Source organism: Neolamprologus multifasciatus, chromosome 22 (genome assembly GCF_963576455.1).
Source record: "Neolamprologus multifasciatus chromosome 22, fNeoMul1.2, whole genome shotgun sequence".
Taxonomy (NCBI): Eukaryota; Metazoa; Chordata; class Actinopteri; order Cichliformes; family Cichlidae; genus Neolamprologus; species Neolamprologus multifasciatus.
This window is the reverse complement of record NC_140459.1, coordinates 13,945,480-13,965,699: the sequence shown is the minus strand read 5'-3', so window position 1 is coordinate 13,965,699 and position 20,220 is coordinate 13,945,480. Positions and strand designations below refer to the sequence as shown.

The 20,220-nt window shown below is 40.9% G+C and overlaps 2 protein-coding genes across 4 annotated transcripts; one reads left to right on the top strand and one right to left on the bottom strand.

Annotated features, from left to right (window-relative positions):
- Nucleotides 1-616: 616 nt before the first annotated feature.
- LOC146493125 (SH2 domain-containing adapter protein E-like) lies at nt 617-14,135 on the top strand. Its single transcript, XM_085148326.1, has 6 exons — nt 617-1,763; nt 3,731-3,857; nt 6,150-6,386; nt 6,776-7,010; nt 7,344-7,463; nt 8,038-14,135. The coding sequence occupies exons 1-6, from the start codon at nt 1,245-1,247 to the stop codon at nt 8,219-8,221; spliced, it is 1,422 nt and encodes a 473-aa protein (XP_085004452.1). The 5' UTR covers nt 617-1,244; the 3' UTR covers nt 8,222-14,135.
- A 256-nt stretch (nt 14,136-14,391) lies between these two features.
- s100s (S100 calcium binding protein S) lies at nt 14,392-20,127 on the bottom strand. 3 transcript variants are annotated; one of them, XM_085148329.1, is made up of 4 exons: nt 18,521-20,127; nt 17,188-17,234; nt 16,707-16,860; nt 14,392-16,514 (listed from the first exon to the last, which is right to left on the bottom strand). In XM_085148329.1, the coding sequence occupies exons 2-4, from the start codon at nt 17,199-17,201 to the stop codon at nt 16,326-16,328; spliced, it is 357 nt and encodes a 118-aa protein (XP_085004455.1). In that variant the 5' UTR covers nt 17,202-17,234; nt 18,521-20,127; the 3' UTR covers nt 14,392-16,325. The 3 variants fall into 3 exon arrangements, with proteins under 3 accessions (XP_085004455.1, XP_085004454.1, XP_085004456.1); XM_085148328.1 differs by having other exon boundaries at nt 17,188-20,127; XM_085148330.1 differs by lacking the exon at nt 17,188-17,234.
- Between the last annotated feature and the right edge of the window lie 93 nt (nt 20,128-20,220).

The following is a 20,220-nucleotide window of genomic DNA, read 5'->3' as shown; positions in this document are numbered from 1 at the left end:
GTGAAGCGGCCCAGAACGGACCATTTTTCAACGATACCCTGTACAGTTAAAGTAGTGATGCACATATTAAGTAGAAGTTGTTAATTAAGCACGTTATTAAGTGTCATATTGATGATCATTCACCAATATTGTATAAAAAATACGGATACTTTGAACACAAAAACCATTATACAGTTCTGTACATGACCTACTGAGTGGGGAACCACATATAAGCCAACACAAATCCAGGTTATTTGCCACAGAAGTTATACGAATAATATTTTACGATTTACCTGAGGTCACATCTGCACAATAACTGTAACTTTAACTAGGTTAAAAAAAACAAGGGCCAGCTCAAATATTTAAAATAAAAAATATATATCTGTCAGAGGGATCGTTTTGTGGAGTACTTGGGATGAAGAATTAACCCTGTGGTGTTTACTTTGTGTAAATAATAAAGAAAAACAGTTCAAAAATCACATGATTGAATTCAGTTATTGTTTGTCAATGTTTATGTATATAATTCTTATTTTAAAATGTTATTAAATGTTAATAATGACCTAAATATAATATTCAACTGCATCTGTCAGTTTTATGAAAGGAATAATTTAGGAATAATTAAAGTGTCACTCTCCCTGTTCGGCTACCTGGACAAATGACTCTCTAAATTCCTAAAATGGATATTCTTCCACGCTGTCTACAATTAAAGGCTTATCACCGCCTACCATGTCCTGGCTCCCCCTTCTAGACCTCAGATACCCCCTCCTTTCCACACTCCAGGCACATCCAGGAGGGTCAGTGAAACAGTGGACAGTTTTTAGACTCAGAAAAGCCACCCTGGGAATGGACCACAAATCAGAATCAAGAAAACCCTGACATTCTTTCGGATCATCCCTCTCCAGAGACATCTCTTCATTCAAAGGGAATAACTTTTCCTCAAAGTAGAAAAGGGAATAATTTTAAGAGATCACAGATGGGATAAAATTGAGGTATTTGTTACTGCCTGCCAAACAGGCATGAGAAACTTTTTTTTATTCGAAATTGAAGATTTAAGAAGAGATCTATTCGCTTACACGCTTTTATGACATGCTTTAAACTGAGGTGAGGAGATCCAGTCGACACAGGCTGTATCCTAGAATAAAGCAGCGGAAGTCTTTTGTTAGAAAGGCTGTGATTTCTAAAGGTGCGTCTCTCGGGCCCTGGTGTATGGAGATACAAAGTGCCGGAACAGGCAGAGAGGTTTGGAGGTTTCCATCCGAGTTACAATGGCAAAGTGGTTCAAAGAGTTCCCCATGAACCTGAAGAATGGTACCGACAGGATCCGCTCAGTCTCCGAATCAGGCACGCAGCCGAGAGCCAATAAAGCAGGTCTGGTGGCGAGCATCGGTACCAAAGCGCCGGCCTCCAAAACGGGCCATCGCAAAAACTCCTCCGCGGATAGCACAGGCGGAGGTGGAGGAGTAGGTGGAGGAGTCGGGTCTCTCCTGTCCGGAAGAAACCGAAAGAACTCGGCTATAGAGTTGAGTAGAAACGGCGTGAGCTCTCCGAAAGATGGGAAAGTGTGGGACAACCTCCTGTCTGGGAAAAGTCGCAAGAACTCCAAAGCAGAGCCGGTGTTTGATGAGCAGCCCAGATCCATTAAGAGCTCTCCGTCTGCCAACGCATACATCAGTCGGCTGATCAGAGTGGACAAGCAGGACAAGAGTCCCAGCTTCAACAGCGGTACCATCACCAGTGCAGTGGCACCTGAGGCGGAGAAAGCAGCCCAGTGCAAAACAGAAACCGTAAGTTCCCCTTTCAGATTTAGAAGGTTTAACGCTCCCTGTAAGCTGCCCTATCAGATAAATACTGCTTCTGGGATATGGATCTTTAAAAAAAAAACCCCATCTGATTTAAATCGTGTTGTTGTGTAGTCTGAAAATAATTGGAAAAGAGTGAAGACTAGCTAATTAAAAGAGCCCCCACATTATAATTTCAGGGTGCTGCAGCTGTTGGTTCATTTAGATGGAAAATTAAATAGGCCACTAAAAGCTATTAAATACTTAATAATTGTATCCAGAGTATAGTATTTCATTATTTCATTAATTCATTTAGTTGCTTTTCAGATTAAGATTGCACACAGACCTCTAATGGGCCTCAAGAACATTTATTTTTATTATATTAAACAATAAATTATAAGAATTAGTTCCAATTTAACTGATACATTACACCAGTGATCCACAATAATGACATAACATCTGCTTGCGGTGTTTGTTTGTTTCTGTACTTTATTCAGCCTAATTATACTAGTATAATAAAAACATATTATATTCTGAGTTATACAAACTTTTCAAGCAGTTGTGGAATAACTTTAACTGACACGGATGTAGCAGCAGTGGATCAAAACCATCTGTTTGCACCTCGTAAGCAAACTCTACACTGAAAGTCATCAAATCTGTTGGCAACAAAGTCGGCAGGATCCAGTCCAAGCTCTGAAAATTGATATTATTGTTTTGTTTTCTCCCATCCCCCTTTGTCTCTGCTTCCCATTGTGTCCTCTCCTCCTCCTCCTCTCTTTCCGCCTCTCTCTCTTTCTCTTCCTCTCCACCCCTCGCCCATACGCCCATCTTCCCCACCTTGAAAACAAAGCTGTGGTCAGACGTGAGGCCTTCACCTCCCTCTCGTGCATGTGATATGGCTCAGTGATGTCCTTTTATTCAGCTCCTCCCTCTACCTCATCCCTCTCTTTTACTACATTCATCCCCTCCCTCCAGTAATGGCTATCATGTTATAAAAAGTAGAGGTTACTTGACACTCAGGCGCTAACCCAAGTGCCCTCCAGCTCAGTTTAAAAAAACCCCACAGAATCACAGAAAAGTGAGGGGAAAAGATGATAAGAAAAAAAAAAAAGACATTTGCAGTTGCTGCTGGGTTTGATCAGTCAAGTTCTTGTAGTTCTAGTCTTGCACATCTAAACTTTTGTTCTCCCATTTAATGAAAAAAATGATGCCTTTTTTCACAGGGAGGAAGAGTATAAAACTTGATCAAGGCTTCATATGTCTGTATACTTGTGCTGTCATCTACACTACTTTGTCCTGCTGAATCCTTCTGCTCTAAACCCCTTAACAGCTGTCGGTTTGCTCATTTACACTCGGCAAGCTGAGTTTTTTCGCCTTTATTCAAACTCCAAAGGCAGCTGGAAGTGATTTTAGGGAGGCAGTTTTTACAGCCTGCCATTGTCTCTCATGGCTTGTAAAATAAACAAGAAATTCTGTGTCACTGATAAGGTGACAGGACACTCGCGTGTGATTGATGCAGCAGAATAATTGAGGTTAAGTAAATGTGCAGAGACAATAGACTTCAGTAAATGTGTAAAACAAGGCATTAAATACTCTTCTAACTGATGCCTGTCTCGTTGTTTACTGCAGTTAATTTAATACCTCGTTCCCAGTGTCTTCAGGGAAGCTGAGACTATATTTAGCACAAGAAAAAACATCTGGAAAATGCTCAGTTTTTTCTGCTTATCTTCAAATTTTAGGATCTGGTGTAACTTTTTTCTTTGTATTAAATATTTTATGCTGAAATCTGTTCTTATTAAAAAAGGAGTACTATAAAAAGCAACATCTGCCTTTTCTTTGTCTATATAAGATTACTTCTTGGGCTTTCCTACAGTTTTTCCTTGACCCTTCTCAAACTTTATTCTGAAAGCCTTCTTTTGTGTCTATCTAATTACACATGAAAAAAAGAATGATTTCACTGTGTTTTTAACCAGGTCATTATCCTTGAGGACTATGCGGATCCTTTTGATGCCCAGAAAACCAGAGAGCAAAGGGAGGCAGAGAGGGTTGGTGAGAACGATGGCTACATGGAGCCGTACGATGCCCAGCAAATGATAACCGGTAAGACTTTGATCAGGATGCTCTGGTCTTTACTACCACAGGGTCCTCCTGTGACTGACAGCATTCCCATTTTGAGTCTCTCCAGGCAGCGCAGTGAGAACATGAACTCACTCCCGTAGCGCTCTCTCTGTACCCCATCTGGACAATGGGTGTAGTTTCCTGTTCCTGCTTCCTCTTTCCTGCCTCTGTTTCCTGGTACTATTCATTAAAAAGGAAGTTTGCCCTCAGTGCGCTCCCCCTGCATTTATGACACAGTTTTGTTTAAACCCCCATATGGAGCTGTCGGACCATTAATCAAAACTTCCCAGCGTCAAGGAGGACTGGTGACCAGTCGTCCAATCACATGCTCCCCTGACCTTTCCTTCCATCAGTCCATTGTTTAAACTGAAAGAGTTACTCACAATAGCCCGCTGTGAATGAGAAAATGTTTTATTGCTGTAGTAGCTTCTAGTCTGGTGAGTGGCTGTGCGACTTCCACACCTCATCAGAGAAGTCTACTGAGGATGTGATGATGTGAATGAGTCAGTTTAAGAGTCTCAAATCATACTGAGGAAGTAAGCAGTGCACAATACTGTGACTCAGTATACAGCATCTTAATTAATCTTTAGTTGGCAGCTGATCTCAGTGACTAGAACAAAATATATTACATAGATAGAATAAATAATATTATATTAATGACCATTTTACAATTATTTTACATCTAGTCGTGATGTTGCTTTAAACTCTTTTTTTTCACCCCAATTTGAGCATGATTAGCAAAAATGGTCTGGCAAAGATAAACACCCTTCTCTCATGGCCCCTGATTTATGTAGCCAGCTAAATTAATAGTGGTAAACACTTGTCTCAGTCATTAAATGCATTGCCCTCTTTAACGTGAAATGTAACGGCTTCTGTTTTTTCCCCCTGAAGGTCGCTGTTTTATTTTATGAAAGTGTAATAACTTTCAACCTTGCTCTAAAACGCAGCAGGACTCTTTGCAATAATGACCTTTTTCTGCTCTTTTGAAAATGGCTTAAGCTGCCTTTACGTGTTTGTTGTTGTGAATTGGCACATATGAATAAAACTGAATTGAAATTACTTCAGATTTTCACTTGTTAACACTGACATAACAAAATAAGATTCAAAGATTTAATTATTCTTTATTGCATGTAACAAATCTCAGTGTGGTAGTTCTCTGCTTAAAACACACACAATAAATAGATATACACAATACATTAAAAGGCAGCATTGTAAACTTGACGTAAAGTGCAGCTGTCCAGTACATGTCTCTGTGTTTTAAGGCATTAGATGTGTTAAAGTTTTGTGAGTAAAGCCTTATTATAGTTTTCTGTTCTCTATGATTACAACCGAACACTGAGAAGCATCTTAAACTCTAGAAACTAACGCCACAAACATCAACCAGCTAATTACAGTTTTTCCTGACAATAAAACCAGATTACTATTAAACTATATTTACATATTATCTCAATAAGGAATAATAAATAATGAAACATGATAAGTGTTGCAGAAATCTGCTTATCTTATGTATCTGGGGAATAAAAATATCTGCCAGTAAATCAGAATTTTAAAACAACAAACCACCAAATAAATTGCTTGGGTTCTAATAATGATGCTCTTCTATACAGCAGTAGTGCAAAAAATTGCACTTTTATTCCTAATTTATCCAGTTAGCACATGTAAGCACCCAACAGCTGCTGAGAAATGCACTGCTGGAATTAGACTAGCAAATAAAATGGCTGTTAAAATGATGTTTATAAGGGTTCATTATCGAATAGTGACAGTTATGGTTACCTTAATGAAGATTCAGAACTACATTGACATGTGTTACATTATTATTAGAAGCACTCATTAAAAAGAGGAACTTGGAAAAAAAACCTAAATAATTCATTCAAATCACTGGGACATATCATCAAGTCATGTTATGGACCAAAATCTATTCAAATGCAACTTATTAGCATTGATTTATGGATTAAGGATATTTACAGATTAGTAGTTTTAATGTTCAGTTCTAATGACAAATGATTAAGAATGAATATCTATGCCCTTCTTGATGAGTTTTTGTGGACTTCATGGTCACTAGCTATGGCAGCAGTGACTGCTTTTATTGTAGTTTTTGGTCCAGAGATTTGATGCTAACTGCTCCCAGTGTTTTTTCAGTCTCCAGCCCACAGCTGTTGCCATTCACTGATGCCATCTTCCTTATTCAGCTACTGGAGGTGATGCATCACTGCAGCCTTCCTCTCCAGGTTCAGGTGCTTATGTCTGATCATATTTTAATCTTTTGCTTTCTAGAGATCAGACGTCGAGGATCTAAAGACCTGCTAAAGGTGTGTGCGGCGATGGAGGGGAGTGAGGCAACAGCAGATGAAGCTCATCCTGCCCCTGTACAGATCTATGACATCCCCTACGAGGGAGGTGGCGACAACGAGAAGACGGCAATCACGCGGCCAGAGTTGGACACTCGTCCCTCCACTGAGTACGAGCTACCCTGGGAGTGGAAGAAGGAGCATATTGTTAAAACCCTATCAGGTACAGTCAAATTTATTCATGTCTTCTCATACTACAGCCATGCAATGAAAGCCAACAGCAAGAACCCCCCCCCCCCCCCCCCCCCCAATAACATACATTTCTGCATCTGTGCACTCCTGAGTCGACTTTGCTCCACTTTTCAACCAGTTTCTTTATAGAAACAGTGTTTCTACAACCCAGCTAGATAAATGTGAACCAGCCAGCACTAGCCTCACATTTATATTTTATTACTGCATAGACCAACTGCATACTGAAAAGCATCATGCAGCAGCATCAAAGTCTGTGTTATTATTTTATATTGACAGGAGGCTTCTGCACCCAGTTCAAACTGCAGTCAGCTGTTTCTTTACATAAATTCTTATCTTCTCGTGGTGCTCGTCTTCCCCTAGCACAATTTGACAGCTCTGATCGCACCGCCAAAGATGAGACGCCTCACCCTACACTCACTAGACAGCCCCAACATCCACCAGCCCAGCATCAGCATCAGCATCGGAGGCAGAAAAGCTGGACCCAAAAGATTCTGAGATCCTCTCTGCCAGCCCTGCTGCCATCTTCTACCTCCAGCAGCAGCTCTGAAACCGAGGCCTGCTCCGTGGACCCCTCCCTGCCACTGGAAAAACAGAGGTGAGGAGGTTCTTATGTACTTGTTGCACCAGGATAGTAAATGTTTCATTTTATTAATGTGAATCTTGACAAATGAAGTGAGGCAGAATCAGAGTTGTTCCTCACCGTGGGGAATGTTCCTCATAGACACATAAAACAGTTTCTCCAGGAATTTCATGGTCACAGTGTGCATCTGTTTCTTATTCTGGCTATAAATCTCACTCCAGAGCACTAATAAATTTTTCTGTTATGTAAGAGTAATGCTCATTTCCAAGGAGTTGCATAAAATGAGGACCTACACATAATCAGTTGCAGATGAAATGACATCTCCCTCACTCCCACCCTCTGTCTCAGCTGGTACCATGGCTGCGTGACTCGGCAGGAGGCGGAGTTTCAGCTGCACTCCTGCAAAGAGGCCAGCTTCCTGGTCCGGAACAGCGAGTCGGACAACAGCAAGTACTCCATCGCCCTCAAGTGAGTGCAGTCTGAAAGTGCATTGACACTGTGTGGAGAGCTGAAATGTTGCTTACTTAATTCACATGAATCATTGATGTATCACAAGATTAAAATAAGTAAGATCCTAAGCTAAAGAGCTTGAAGTATATACTTTAATTAAGCTTGTTAAGACTGTTCTACGTTTTTGCTTAAAATTATATCTTTATATGAGAGCAGTATGGCTTCATGTTGAATATAGAGCTACCAGGGAGGAGGAAAAGAGAAGCACATCAGAGGATTCATGGATGTAGTGAAGGAGGACATAGAGAAGGTTGACAAAGGAGCATAGGGATAGGGTGCAATGGAGGCAGATGATCAGCAGATGAAGCTGATTTATAATAAATGTATCCAAGTTACACTTCATATACAGGATACACATATTTTTATTCATATTTTATATTTCAGTAACTAATTTGAAGCTAAGCTGAACAGGGAAGAGAGACAGACTACTGCTGGTTTTGTCCATCTGTTATCAGTTTTGGATGTTCAGCAGCGCAGTCAAATCTTGTTTTTCTTTTCCTCTCCTGTGTGTGTGTGTGTTTGTGTGAGTCAGGACCAGTCAGGGATGCGTTCATATAATTGTTGCCCAAACGAAAGAAAATGGCTACACCCTGGATCAGAGCAGCTGCGTGTTCCCCAGCATCCCAGAGGTGGTGCACCACTACTCCACTCAGCGTCTGCCTTTCAACGGAGCAGAGCACATGACCCTGCTGCACCCAGTGCCTCGCATCCACTGACTCAATCATAACTTAGCTTGACTATGCAAAACAAACACACCCTGGATGTTAGTAAGGGAGAAGAAATGGTTCCAAAAAGCAATCAAAACATCAGCTCTGATTTCAGGGAACTATCATCCATACAGCAAACTCAGCCTGCCTTATGTGGTCTTTTTTTATTATCTTTATTTCATCACCAAATTGACTGCGACTGTCTCCATATCTAAAATGTACAATTGGCTGCTTCCTTTATTTCACTTTGATGTGCAGCTCATGCAAAACATCCATGCTGGTGTTTTGCATGCAGGCAAGCTCAGCAGGGATGATGGGGCACTTTTACTGATAAAAAGTCACTTGAAGTTTGTAAACACACAAGATGTTTTAATCACTCACTATGTTTATGACAAAAGCTACAATGTGACACTGTCTATGAAGCAGAAAGTACTTTTGCGATGGAGACCTAACATTTCAGTTGGCTCTCTTTCGCCCTCTAGTGGAGCTGCTGGGACATTGTACCAAATTCCCAACAAAAAGAATTCTCCACACACAAAAACCCATGCACATAAGCATTTAATTCCACTTACAAACATAAGAACAAAGCCCATCTATTTTATGTGTATCATCTTAATGCATTTCTAATTTATGATTGTATGCTTGTTGGTTATCTGTAACCACGGTGCCTCGAAGATTTCCACTGTTTTACTGTGAATGAGGGTGTTGTTTCTGCTGTATTATCTGCACTGTGAAGAGTTGGTGATTCACCCTGGTGCAATGTGCTTGAAGACATGAAAGCTTTACAATAGTTAGAGCTGAGGCTGAATTTTAATGTCTGGGCCCAGCTTAATGAGACTTTTGTGGGAGCACGTGTAAAGGAGTTCTGCATATTACTGTGATTTGTGGTAAGAAAACTTTAGATAAAATTTTTTAATATGACCCACGACTGATGGCGTAATTGCCCAATAAATGAACAGAATTTCAATGTATTTTATTAGAAGTTACAATGTAATTATACATATCTACAAATTCTTAAAGTTAGGTACACTAGAATATGTGGGAAACAAGTCAGGTTTTAACAGGAAATAAACAATAATACTGTAACCTAACCCTTACGTGATTTTAAGGTGTTATACACAATGAAGACCCTCCCATTTTCTGTACACTTCTTTTGAAAATTACTGTTGAACAGTGATTGTGAAAAAAACAAACAAAAAATAGGTTAGACTTGGCTTCAAGGGCGGATATACAGGGGGTGGGGCAACTGCCCCCAAGCTGTAGAGCCTTGCCCTCCTTTTATGTCTTTAAAATACTTGTAAAAACTAATTGTCTAAAATTACCCACCTAAAATCGTCTTTGTTTTCTTAGAAGAGATAATGATACAATAAATTGTTTTAAAGTGTTTTTGTTTATATTTTGTTGACTCCATTAACATATATGGGATTTTCACTACTTCAGAAGAGGTATGTGCCACCCTGCCTCAACCTCTCGCCCCTCCTTTGCCCCCCTATGTAAACTTTTGTAGATCCGCCACTGCTTGGATCCACAATTAGGTCACATATATCTGCAAGTTGTGTCATTCATGTTTTCTTGTAAGATTGTAAGCAAGAAGAGTCTTTATCACATTTTTATTGGTAAAATAAAAGGACATTTAAATAATGGAACATCCACAATACACGTCAACATAAGGAATATTCAAAAAAGATGCAAACAAAGAAAAGAAAAAGAAAGATAAAGATGTAAAACGCCGAGGTTATTCCACTCCATATTATGACCTCCCAAAAAAGATGGGGGGAAATATTGTTTTGTTTTTCTGTAAAATTACCATGAAATTACACTTACAATCACTTGCACAGTATTTTAATTTACTTATAGTATTTTTATATATCTTTGTTTCCTATAAAAACCTGACTTGTTACTCCCTCATTTTAGCGTGCCTACCTTATAAGTATTTGTAGTTAAATATAGTTACATAGTAATTTTAAATAAAATAAGTGAAATTCCATTTAATTACAGGGCTCCTACCGTAAAAGTGCATGAAAGAAATGCCAGTCTGTTTAACGTTCCCTTGTTTCTAATGCTGCTATCCCTCAGGTGTAATGCCCTCTGGTGCTAAACGGCAGAAGTGCAAACTGGTGACTGTATTATATTCACTGAAGTCTTAATGTGTGTTTCTTCTTGCGTTCTAAATCTAAAATATTTGGCATCGTGTCTTTACTCTTAAATGCTGGAATTCATTTTTGGACCACTTTGATCTACAGCACAGTCTCCTGCTAAGCTGTCAGCTGACAAGAAAATAAAGTCCTTCCAAAGGTTACATTTGGCTTTATTATACATTTTTGGAGGTCTGCCATTAACATGTCTCTTCAAAGATTTTATGAGAGTACATTTCAAACAGTAGTAATCTGAGGAGACACACCTGCTATACATTTCATTCTTTTTTTTTTATTAGTCTCTTTTGATATATGAAAACCTATTGTGTGAACACTGTAGAGCAGATTAGAATAAAAGGTTCTGAATCTCAATGCTGGATATCCCCTGTGAGCCTGTCTCTGATCCCAATAAATCAGCAACATAAACAGCAGAATGTGAGGGTATTTGTGTCAGTGATGCGTGCGCTGAAAGACAGAGAGAGATCAAAGTGTCCCAACATCCTAGAGGAGCCGAGTGGCTGAATGAGGGCATTTTTGAGCACAATGAATCTTTAAATGTGAGAGATTGATTGTGGTTTCAGCAGTTTGATCATTTACCTGGAGGTTTAGTACTCTGTGCTGCTAATGAGGAGACAGAATAATATTCCAGGTTAAGGGCAAAAGTCCAGTGGGGAGTTCAGGTGAGTATCATGTTAAGAACAAATGGCTGATGCGCCTACAATGAGCACCTGGCATGTGCCGTGTGTAGATCTAAGATAAATGCAGTGCTAAAAACAGACAAAGAGGTAGAGTAGTATCATTACAGCCATGTCAAGGACACTTAATGTGAAGGGGGAAAAAACAGGAGCAATTGACACCATCACTCTCTCATTCCCTACTTTTCTTACGTATCATTCGCCCCTCTCCTTTACCTTCTTCACCCTGTCTGTGTTATTTGAGGTTGTCTCCTTGACTCTCACGGAGGACACCGTCACCGTTCGCCTGTGTGTGATGCCAAGAGTTTGTACTTAAGCTCATTAAGGAGAGCCACAAGTTGGGTTTCATTAGTCCTAATATGGAGATGACTTTCAGCCTTCTCACGCGTGCTGTCACGTCATGGATATGTGTTTGCCGTTACCTGTTTAAGCAGTTCATCGGTGTCGGGTGACTTACGTAGCACTTTTTTTTTTAACCTGCTTGGCTACAATTTTTTTTTTAATATTCGCAAAAAACACACAGAGATTACTTAATTAAGTAAAATACCAATATTTCAAATTCTGAAATAAATGCAAGAATATAGAAATAGAGGCTTTATCAACAAAACATACTGAAAGAAACAAAAGTAAAAGATGTCAATCTGCAGAAAAATGATCCCTGTGAGCAATATTATTTTTTTTAATCTTTCTTATAAGATTTAGTACAGTGTTTTCAAACTTTGTACCTCAACTTAGTCACAACATAAATCTGTGGAGTTGCGAGATGTATGATAACATTTTCCTTTCAAGCTTTTCTCCATCTTGATCTTCTTAGCTTTAACTCTAAAGTGCTCTTTGTGTGTGCATGGTCAAGTTGGTGGTTTGTATTACACTTTTAAAGATTATTTCAGAATTTTTATGAGTGAGAATTATAATTTAAATGGTCATGCAAAAGCATAAAAAATTCCTGAAGTTCAATTAAAAGAAACAAAAAGCACCTCAGAAGTTGAGGTAATGCCCTTTTCACTAACAAAGCCTGCTCTTTATCAATGTAATCCACTTGCTTGCTGACTTCTTTCTGGCACTGTGCTGCACCCATAAGGTCTCCCTGCGGTCTTCTATCAAGATGGATTTCATGAAGCGCAGGAAAGCAGGCCTTCTCAAATTCTACCCAAGAGGGAGGGAGATACACCTGGAAAAGAATGAATCGTCAAATGATATAGACCTGGAGCCACCTATGCTACTGTATACTCGAATGACTAATTTTAGTTTGCTCTCACATCAGTGCCGTCAGGGCTGTCATGCAATCGTTGAGCCCCTCTCAGGCTTGCATGACAGCCTGACATGATCGCTTCAGGATTCACTGCCTGATGGACAGGGTGGCTTGACATCTGGGTGTCGCTTGACCTGCTCTGTTGGTAACCGAAGTGTTCCTGCAAGTCCTTATCAGATGCTTCAGGCTCTGTGCCAGTGACAAGGCCTGGCTTTGTAATGCTCGTCTCCTCGCCTCACACAGGATGCACCTGCCATGCAGAGACTGTTGTCTTTAAGTTTAAATCAGCTCACCTCACGAGGTCAGGCGTGCTCTAAGACACTGTTTGCAGGATGTCTCCGCACTGTTGTTCATCTCCATGTGGTTGAAAAGGTCATTTGACTGAGAATTAAGTAACTGCTCCGAAGCATAACTCATGCAGCATGTCTGTCTCACCCTGATTCAAAGCTGATAAACCTCAGCTACAAGCCTACAATTCACCGGACAAACCCAGGACTGCTCTCAATATACGTATAAGACAGAATTGCAGAGTTAGGAAAAGTACTTTTTATGTGATGCATGTTGTTCTCCTAAGATTTTTACACTTTAGTTGTACACTGCTCAAAAAATTAAAGAAAAACTTTAAAAAGACAAATCACAGTAGGAAAAAAATGCTGGATATCTATAGTGACATGGACTCAATAATGGGTTAGGAGTGAAAGGATGCCCTATCGTTTGGTGGAAATGATAATTATCAACGTACAAAGGCCTGAATTCAAAGACACCAGGAAAATCAAATTGAAAATGATGCAGGCTAGTACATTTTGCTGAAATTTTATTGCTTTTATGAATGGCTGACAATGATGCATGCTACCAATGACAGAACAGATGGTTTCCTGGGGAAGTTCCTGGACAGTCTGAGGTGCAACCTGGTAGAATTGGATGGACCGAGACACAACGTCCCAGAGCTGTTCTAGTGGATTTAGGTTAGGTGAATGTGGCAGGCAGTTAATGGTATCAATTCCTTTATCCTTTAAGAACTGCCTGCATGCTCTCCCACATAAGGCATTGTTGTACACCAGGAGGAACCCAGGACCCACTGCACCAGTGTGGTATCTGACGGTGTGTCCAAGGGTTTTATCCTGATACCTAATGGCAGGTCTGTGTGTCTTTCCATGAATATGCCTCCCCAGACCATCACTGACCCACCACCAAACTGGTCATGCTGAACAATCTTACAGGCAGACCCTTTCCTGTCTGTCACATGTGCTCATAGCGAACCTGCTCTCACCAGTGAAACGTACAGGGTGCCGGTGGTTGAAGCACCAATTGTGGTATTCAATGGCAAATTCTGATCAGCTCCACTAGAGGACATCGGGCCTGAGGCAAAGTCTGTTTCTGAGTGTTTGATCAGAGACATTCACACCAGTGGCCTGTTGGAAGTCATTTTGTAGCTCATCCTGTTCTTCTTTGCAGAAAGGACCAGATACCGGTCTTGGTGATGGGTTAAGGACCTTCTACAACCCTGTCCAGCTCTCCTAGTGTAACTGGAATCTCCTTCCTCCTCTTGAGACTTTGATGGGAGATGCAGCAAACCTTCTGGAAATAGCACTTATTGATGTTCCATGTTGGGGGACTTGGATTTTCATTTCATGACTCTGACCTTAGACAAATGCAAAAAAGTGAAAACAGTCGGAAAAGACGAGCATGGGACAAAATGTCAGTGACCTGTTTTGAAGGTTGTGTCATTGTTGCCACTCCAGCACACTTGGTGTTAATTTTATTAACACCAAAGCAGCTAAAACGTTAGCACTTTTACCCAAGTAAAATATATGGCGTGTGCTCTCCACGCGTGTTGCAGATTGACTTGACTTGGTATCTCAGACTTGTACAGAAAGGCAAACCAATTGACTTCACTAGATTCAGGTGACAAACAAATCAAACTAAATTCCATTTCAGGATTTTGTGCTGCCTGTTTTTCACATGTGAATTGTGGCTTTCCTGCATCTTGTTGCTCTCACCCTCAACATCTTTATCTTTCTACCCTTCCTAGCTAAAGGAGTTTTAGAGTTTTTTATTTGAAGTGACTATAAACATTTACAGGCAGTTTCCCTGACACTGAATAACCCAAATGCTCAAAGCAAAAAAAGGAAGAATTCAGTGAAGATCTTCACTAAAAACAGTTTCTAGTCTAAGATAGCTAGACAGCTGGGAAGCCAAGCCTTGAAATGTGCAGCATAGAGGGAAAATATTACTAGAATTACACATTTTATTCTGCAGAATTAGGTCCACTGTTATGATCTGTATATTTTTTCCTTTTTTCCCCCTTGACTGCTAGATCCATGTGTGTGTGTTGTACTTTTCTCCTATTTACTTTCCTCACTGCAAGTTGTTGAAACTAATCATTGGTCTGGAATGAAACAAGAGAAGCCGTAAACAAGACCGTTAACAGCCATAAAAGGTCGTTTGCTTTGCCTCGGGCCAAAACCGGGTTAACATTTACACGCGTTGTTTTGAAATGATTACCTGTCTGCGGGCTGCGCACCTCGAGCTCAAATATTCAAACCGACCAACCAGAGGACACCTCTGGAAAACACAGAGGGAGGAGGAATGAAAGCGGATCGCTTAAGCCACGCCCGCTGACGCACTGCTGACCTGGAATCAGTTTCTTAATATTGCTGAAGGTAAGAAGAGCAGGTAGTTAAGCTCATCAGTGTCCAAGCACAATTACACCTCCAAGTGAAATCCCTCAGTGGTTTGAAAGGAGAGGATCTAATGTAATTCATCTGCTTTGTGTTCCCTCTCCAGCCATATTTTAAAAGTGACGAGCACCTGCAAAAGCCAATGAGGTGGAAGAGGACGTGTTGATTTACTGATCTATGTGTTGCGTGCGTGAGAGAGGGACAGTTAGTGTGCTCACAGTCACAGCAGCTTGAGCATTCCTCTGTGATTATACCACCACTTTCCAACGTACATACTTGACTGATGTATTTCATAAATTGGATCCATTCTCTGGCTTTGCTGTCCCTCTTTTCATTTACACACACACAGGCATATGCACAATAGCACTCATTATTTTGCCTCACACTCGCTCTTTTTCTTTCTCTCCTCCCTCTGTCTTCCTCTTTTGAAGAAGTTTTCTTTGCACTTCCAAGTCAAACATCTGGGTCAGGTTATATCTAGTGGAACAAGACTTGCAGGATATTGTTGGCAGGATGTGTGAGCCAGAGCAGTTTACTCTGTGGGAATCCCCAATATACAGATACACACAGACATGCATAAACACACACACACAGAGAGACAAGCAGTACTCACAAAATGTCAGTGCTTACACTCAACCACAGCCTCACAGTTTGCTGATATTCAACTCGACTTCCAGCTGCCACACGTGTGTGACAAATTATAGATTTGTACTTCTGCATTGTAAGAGTCTGCTTATATTTTCAAGTACGTGTCACTGCAAACACCACGCTTAATATTTGGTTAAATGCCATGTTTAATATTTTGAAAAGATTACAAAAGCAAAAGAGAGGGGACAAATCATAAATATTTTCAAGACCGAGTACAATCTGGTATAATCTGTAACTTATTCTGTGACTAAATATATGTTCTCAAGTCATTCACGTGCAAGACATTCTCAAACATCCCCAAACTTCCTGTCTTTCCCGTGCCTTATTAAACCTAAGTGAGTGCTGAATCTGAGTTAGAAGAAGCTGAAATTAACCCTGTCATGTATATAAAACTAGCCCCTGCTCTGAGAACAGTGCAACTAGCTCCGGATAAGCTGTGGTATGAGAAACAGTTGCAGAAGGAAAAACACTACTCCTCCCGAATGCTCCGTGTTCTGTGAAACCATAAACTAAAGCGCTGGACCTCTTCCCTCGTGTGTAGCTGTAGTGTTTACATATTGCATAAGACAAAAAAAAAGAGAAGCCATTGCACTTCTGTCCTCTATCTCCTCTGCTGATTTACAGTTCTTTTACGCCCTCTCCATCTCACTTTTCTCGCCCCCCCCCCCCCCACCTCCACCCCCCTCCTTCTTTTGCAGTGTTTCAATCTTTCTTCTGCGCTGACTCGCCGTCTTTGGGTTTGTCGTCTGTTTTGTACTCCAGGAAGAAGTCGTTGCAGGCGACTGTGAGGGCGCCCATCAGAATGATGAACTCGGTGAAGTCCACCTCCCCGTCGTTGTTGGCGTCCAAGTCGTTCATCACCTTCTCAACTGCTTCATTATCTTTGGAGCTCTGTCAGTGTGGAACAGAGAGAGAGACAGGCTTAAGAATGTGTTAGGTGTCACGCACGTGCGTCTGTGGGCATACATAACTGCACAGGCTTGTTTGTTCTTGTGTGTCTGAGGAGATGAGCCAATATCTTTACTTGCATCATGCATACTTGTAAACTGTATTAGCGTGTTAGTGTGCAAACCACATAATTACCCCTAAATAACTCCCCAGCTCCTCTAGTAGCAGCTCCTTCAGTTCGCCCCGGCTCAGAGTGTACTTGTCGCCTTCCTTCCCCGAATACTTGTGGAAGGTCTTTATGAGCATCTGCATGGCACTCTCCAGGTTGGAACTGGGCTCCTTGGACATGCTGGAAGGGGGATTCAAGTAAAGAGGTCAGACTCTGCCACACAATGCCCGCTCCAGCCCCAGCTGCATGTGCGGTCACATAGCAGTCAAGGGTGAAGCCACCTCCATAAGAGTGATAGTTGATGGATGGAAGGAAGGAAAGCAAAGCAGAGAGGTTTTTCCCTATTTCTAAACATTGGGTTTAATAATGCTCTGCATGCATTGCAGAGTCTACTAAGGTCACTGTATGTGTGTGTGTGCAACCTTAGTAGGTTTTACATTTCAGAGGTTTGGGTGAAAAGATGCAGGACAGCTTTGGGAAAGCTTCTTTTTGAACAATCTTACACACATTGTGTCCGGCATCGTGGAGCTTCTTGTGCTGGACTCGTGGAGAGACTGTGCACACACAGACACAGATAAGTCACTGTCAATGAAGCATGAGTGTGAAGGGTTTTCCAAAAACACAACCCCCCCCAAAAACAAAAACAACAACAACAAAAAAAGCACACACTTCATTGTTCTTTGATCCTTGGGTTATCGGTGTTGTAAGCTGAATTCGTAATGCATGTACCAATTAACTCCACGTCATCAGCAATGAGTGGTTTTGATGTAAACCACATCTCTCTATTTGCTGATCCTGTAACAAGTCTTATCATTCAAATGGAAACCACAAGTGAAACATAACACTTGCCTGGTAATGACATTTAGAAACTAAGGGGGCAAGTAACCCGAGTTGCCAGCATATACTCTAACTGGTGCATACAGATGAGGGACTTCAATTCCACTCTTGCCAAGATGCATTCAGCTTTTGGCCCAAAGTTTAAAATTCAGGGACCTATTAACTAGAAAACAGTGTGCAGAGCTGTGCTGATGCTAATCCTTACCACACGTAACACCAAAGGGCACAATCAGTCTGCCATGCTCCCCTGTGCATGATTTATTAATTATCATCTCTGACATAAGGAGACAGGGATGTTAATGTCAGTCACCGGTTATTGCCTCTCGTCATGCTGCAGAGCATTGTACCAGAGAGGTCAGAGCTGCAGGCAGCACAGACAAAAGACGAGGCCAGTGGACACCAAAGCTGGCTCACTGGAAAATCTATAGGGGTCACTGTCTCACTGACTGGCACAATACAAAAGGAAGCCATGGAGATGGAAATGCTATCAGTGACACAGTAGTGAGTATAGTAATAATGCATATGTATGTAGCTATCTTAACGATGAAGCAATATCCAGGTTGAGTGATGCATGGCGTTAAATATCTCGAGTTAAAAAAAAAAAGATAATCAGCTTAATGGAACAAGACATGCTGAGACTAAAAGATTTGGTATGTCCAGTATGTTCAGTATATTATCTTTCCTACCAGTGCTCTGCTGCTCTGCCACAAATCCCTACTGGCTTCGCTTGTTTCCATATTTCACTGATGTGCAAATTTCCTGTCATGCTCCTCTCAAAGCTTGCACATCAGTGGAAAGCCAGCAGTGCTTTGTCCAGACAAAAAAAAATCACCAACTGACTCACGCAGTTTGTTTTCCAAGTCCGCTGCTGAGTGCCCACTATCCGTTCTGCACTAACGGCATTTGAGTATTTACTTCGGCTGTGCAGCTGCTAAAACACTTTACAAAGAAACTTTCATCGGATACAGAGGAGAAAGTCCAAAATCCAAGCTATCCGTCTTACCTGAGTACTGATGGAGGGCCTCCTTTGTCTTTGAAGAGGTGCAGGGGACAGAGCCAAGGCGGAGATGGATGGGGAGAGAGTTTGCCAGTGGCTTAAATATCACCTGTACCTCTCCCTCCTCCTCCTTAACCCCCCCCCACCCCCAACTCCTTCACTCACTTACGTATACTACTTCAGTTTCCTTTACATCTATCTCTCTCTGCACAGGTGTTCAACTCCCCTCCTCTCTTCATCACATATGCATACAGTCATGAAAAGGAATTTATGTAAAAACAGCCTCAGATGAATAGCGTGTGATATATTACACTGTAATATATTTAAGACTAAATCAAAATGCAGAGGCAGTGTGTAAAAAAATAGTTTATATAACTGCCTTTAGCAGCAATAACTTGAAGCACTCGTTTTCTTTATAACTTTATCAGAAGAAGAATTTTTCTTCTTGTCAGCGTTGCTTCAGTTCATTGAGGTTTGCCAGCATTCATTTACACACGGCTCTTTTAAGGTCCTGCCACAACATTTCAATCAGTTTGAAGTTGGGACTTTGATCTGTCCATTGCAGAATCTTCATTCTTTTCTTTTTCAGCCATTCTGTTGTAGATTTGCTGCTGTGCTTGTTGAATGACCCAGTTTGGGTTAAGCTTTTGCCGTCAGACAGATGGCCTCACATTTCACTCTAGAGTTCATGGTGAAATTAATGACTGCAAGTTGCCCAAGTCCTGCACCTGCCAAACAAGCCTAAATCATCACCCCTCCACCACCGTGCAGGAGAGTTGATATGAGGTGTGCTTCATGGCTAAACATCTCCATTTTGGTCTCGTCTGTCCAAGGCTGTTTCGGAAGCCTTGGGATTTGTTCAGATGCAATTTTGCAAATCTAAGCTCTGCTGCAATGTTCATTTTAAAACAGTTTTTTCTTGGAAACTCTTCCAAAACACCACGCTTTTTTTAAAAGTCTTTTCTCATTTCTAACATTTAACATGCTAACTGAAACCTGTAGCGTCTCCAGTGCAGCTCTTGGGTGTTTTGCAGAGTCTCTAAGCATTGCATGGTCTGTCCTTTGGGTGAATTTGCTGGGCTGCCCATTCCTGGAACGATTGACAACTGTCTTTCCACCTATCTTTCTCACAGTAGAATGATGGACAAAAACCTGTTTGGGAATGGCAAAGTACCGCCTTCTGAGATCGAAGGGCAACAACAAATGCTTCTTTAAGATCATTGCTCATGTCTTTCCTTCATGGCACTCTGCCAACACTTTCCTTCTTAATTTCTTTGGAAGCAGCAAGGGTGTGTATTTCGTTTTTCTCACTGATTCTGCATTTTGGCTTAATTTCTTTTAAATAAATGATGAAACTGTGTAATCTGTCATGTGCTGCTTTTCATCTGAGGTTGTATTAGAATACTTTTACTGACCACTACCATTAAATGATAGAAAATGGATAGATATTTAGCTCATGTCACCCTTTAACAATTCAACAGAATTTTAGCTTCTTGTACTTTATGGATCTTCATCCAAATTGTGCTCAATCTCATGGCCACACTTGTGCGAAACACCCATTCAGTGATGTTTTTACTTTCTTTACTTCACAGATTACGTTAACCTGTAAGTTGCGGTGCATCATCAGTCAGATGAGCTTCTACGTCACTGACTTTCAGGTATTTTACGTCCTGATTTGTAAAAACCTTAAAACTGACACCAGGATT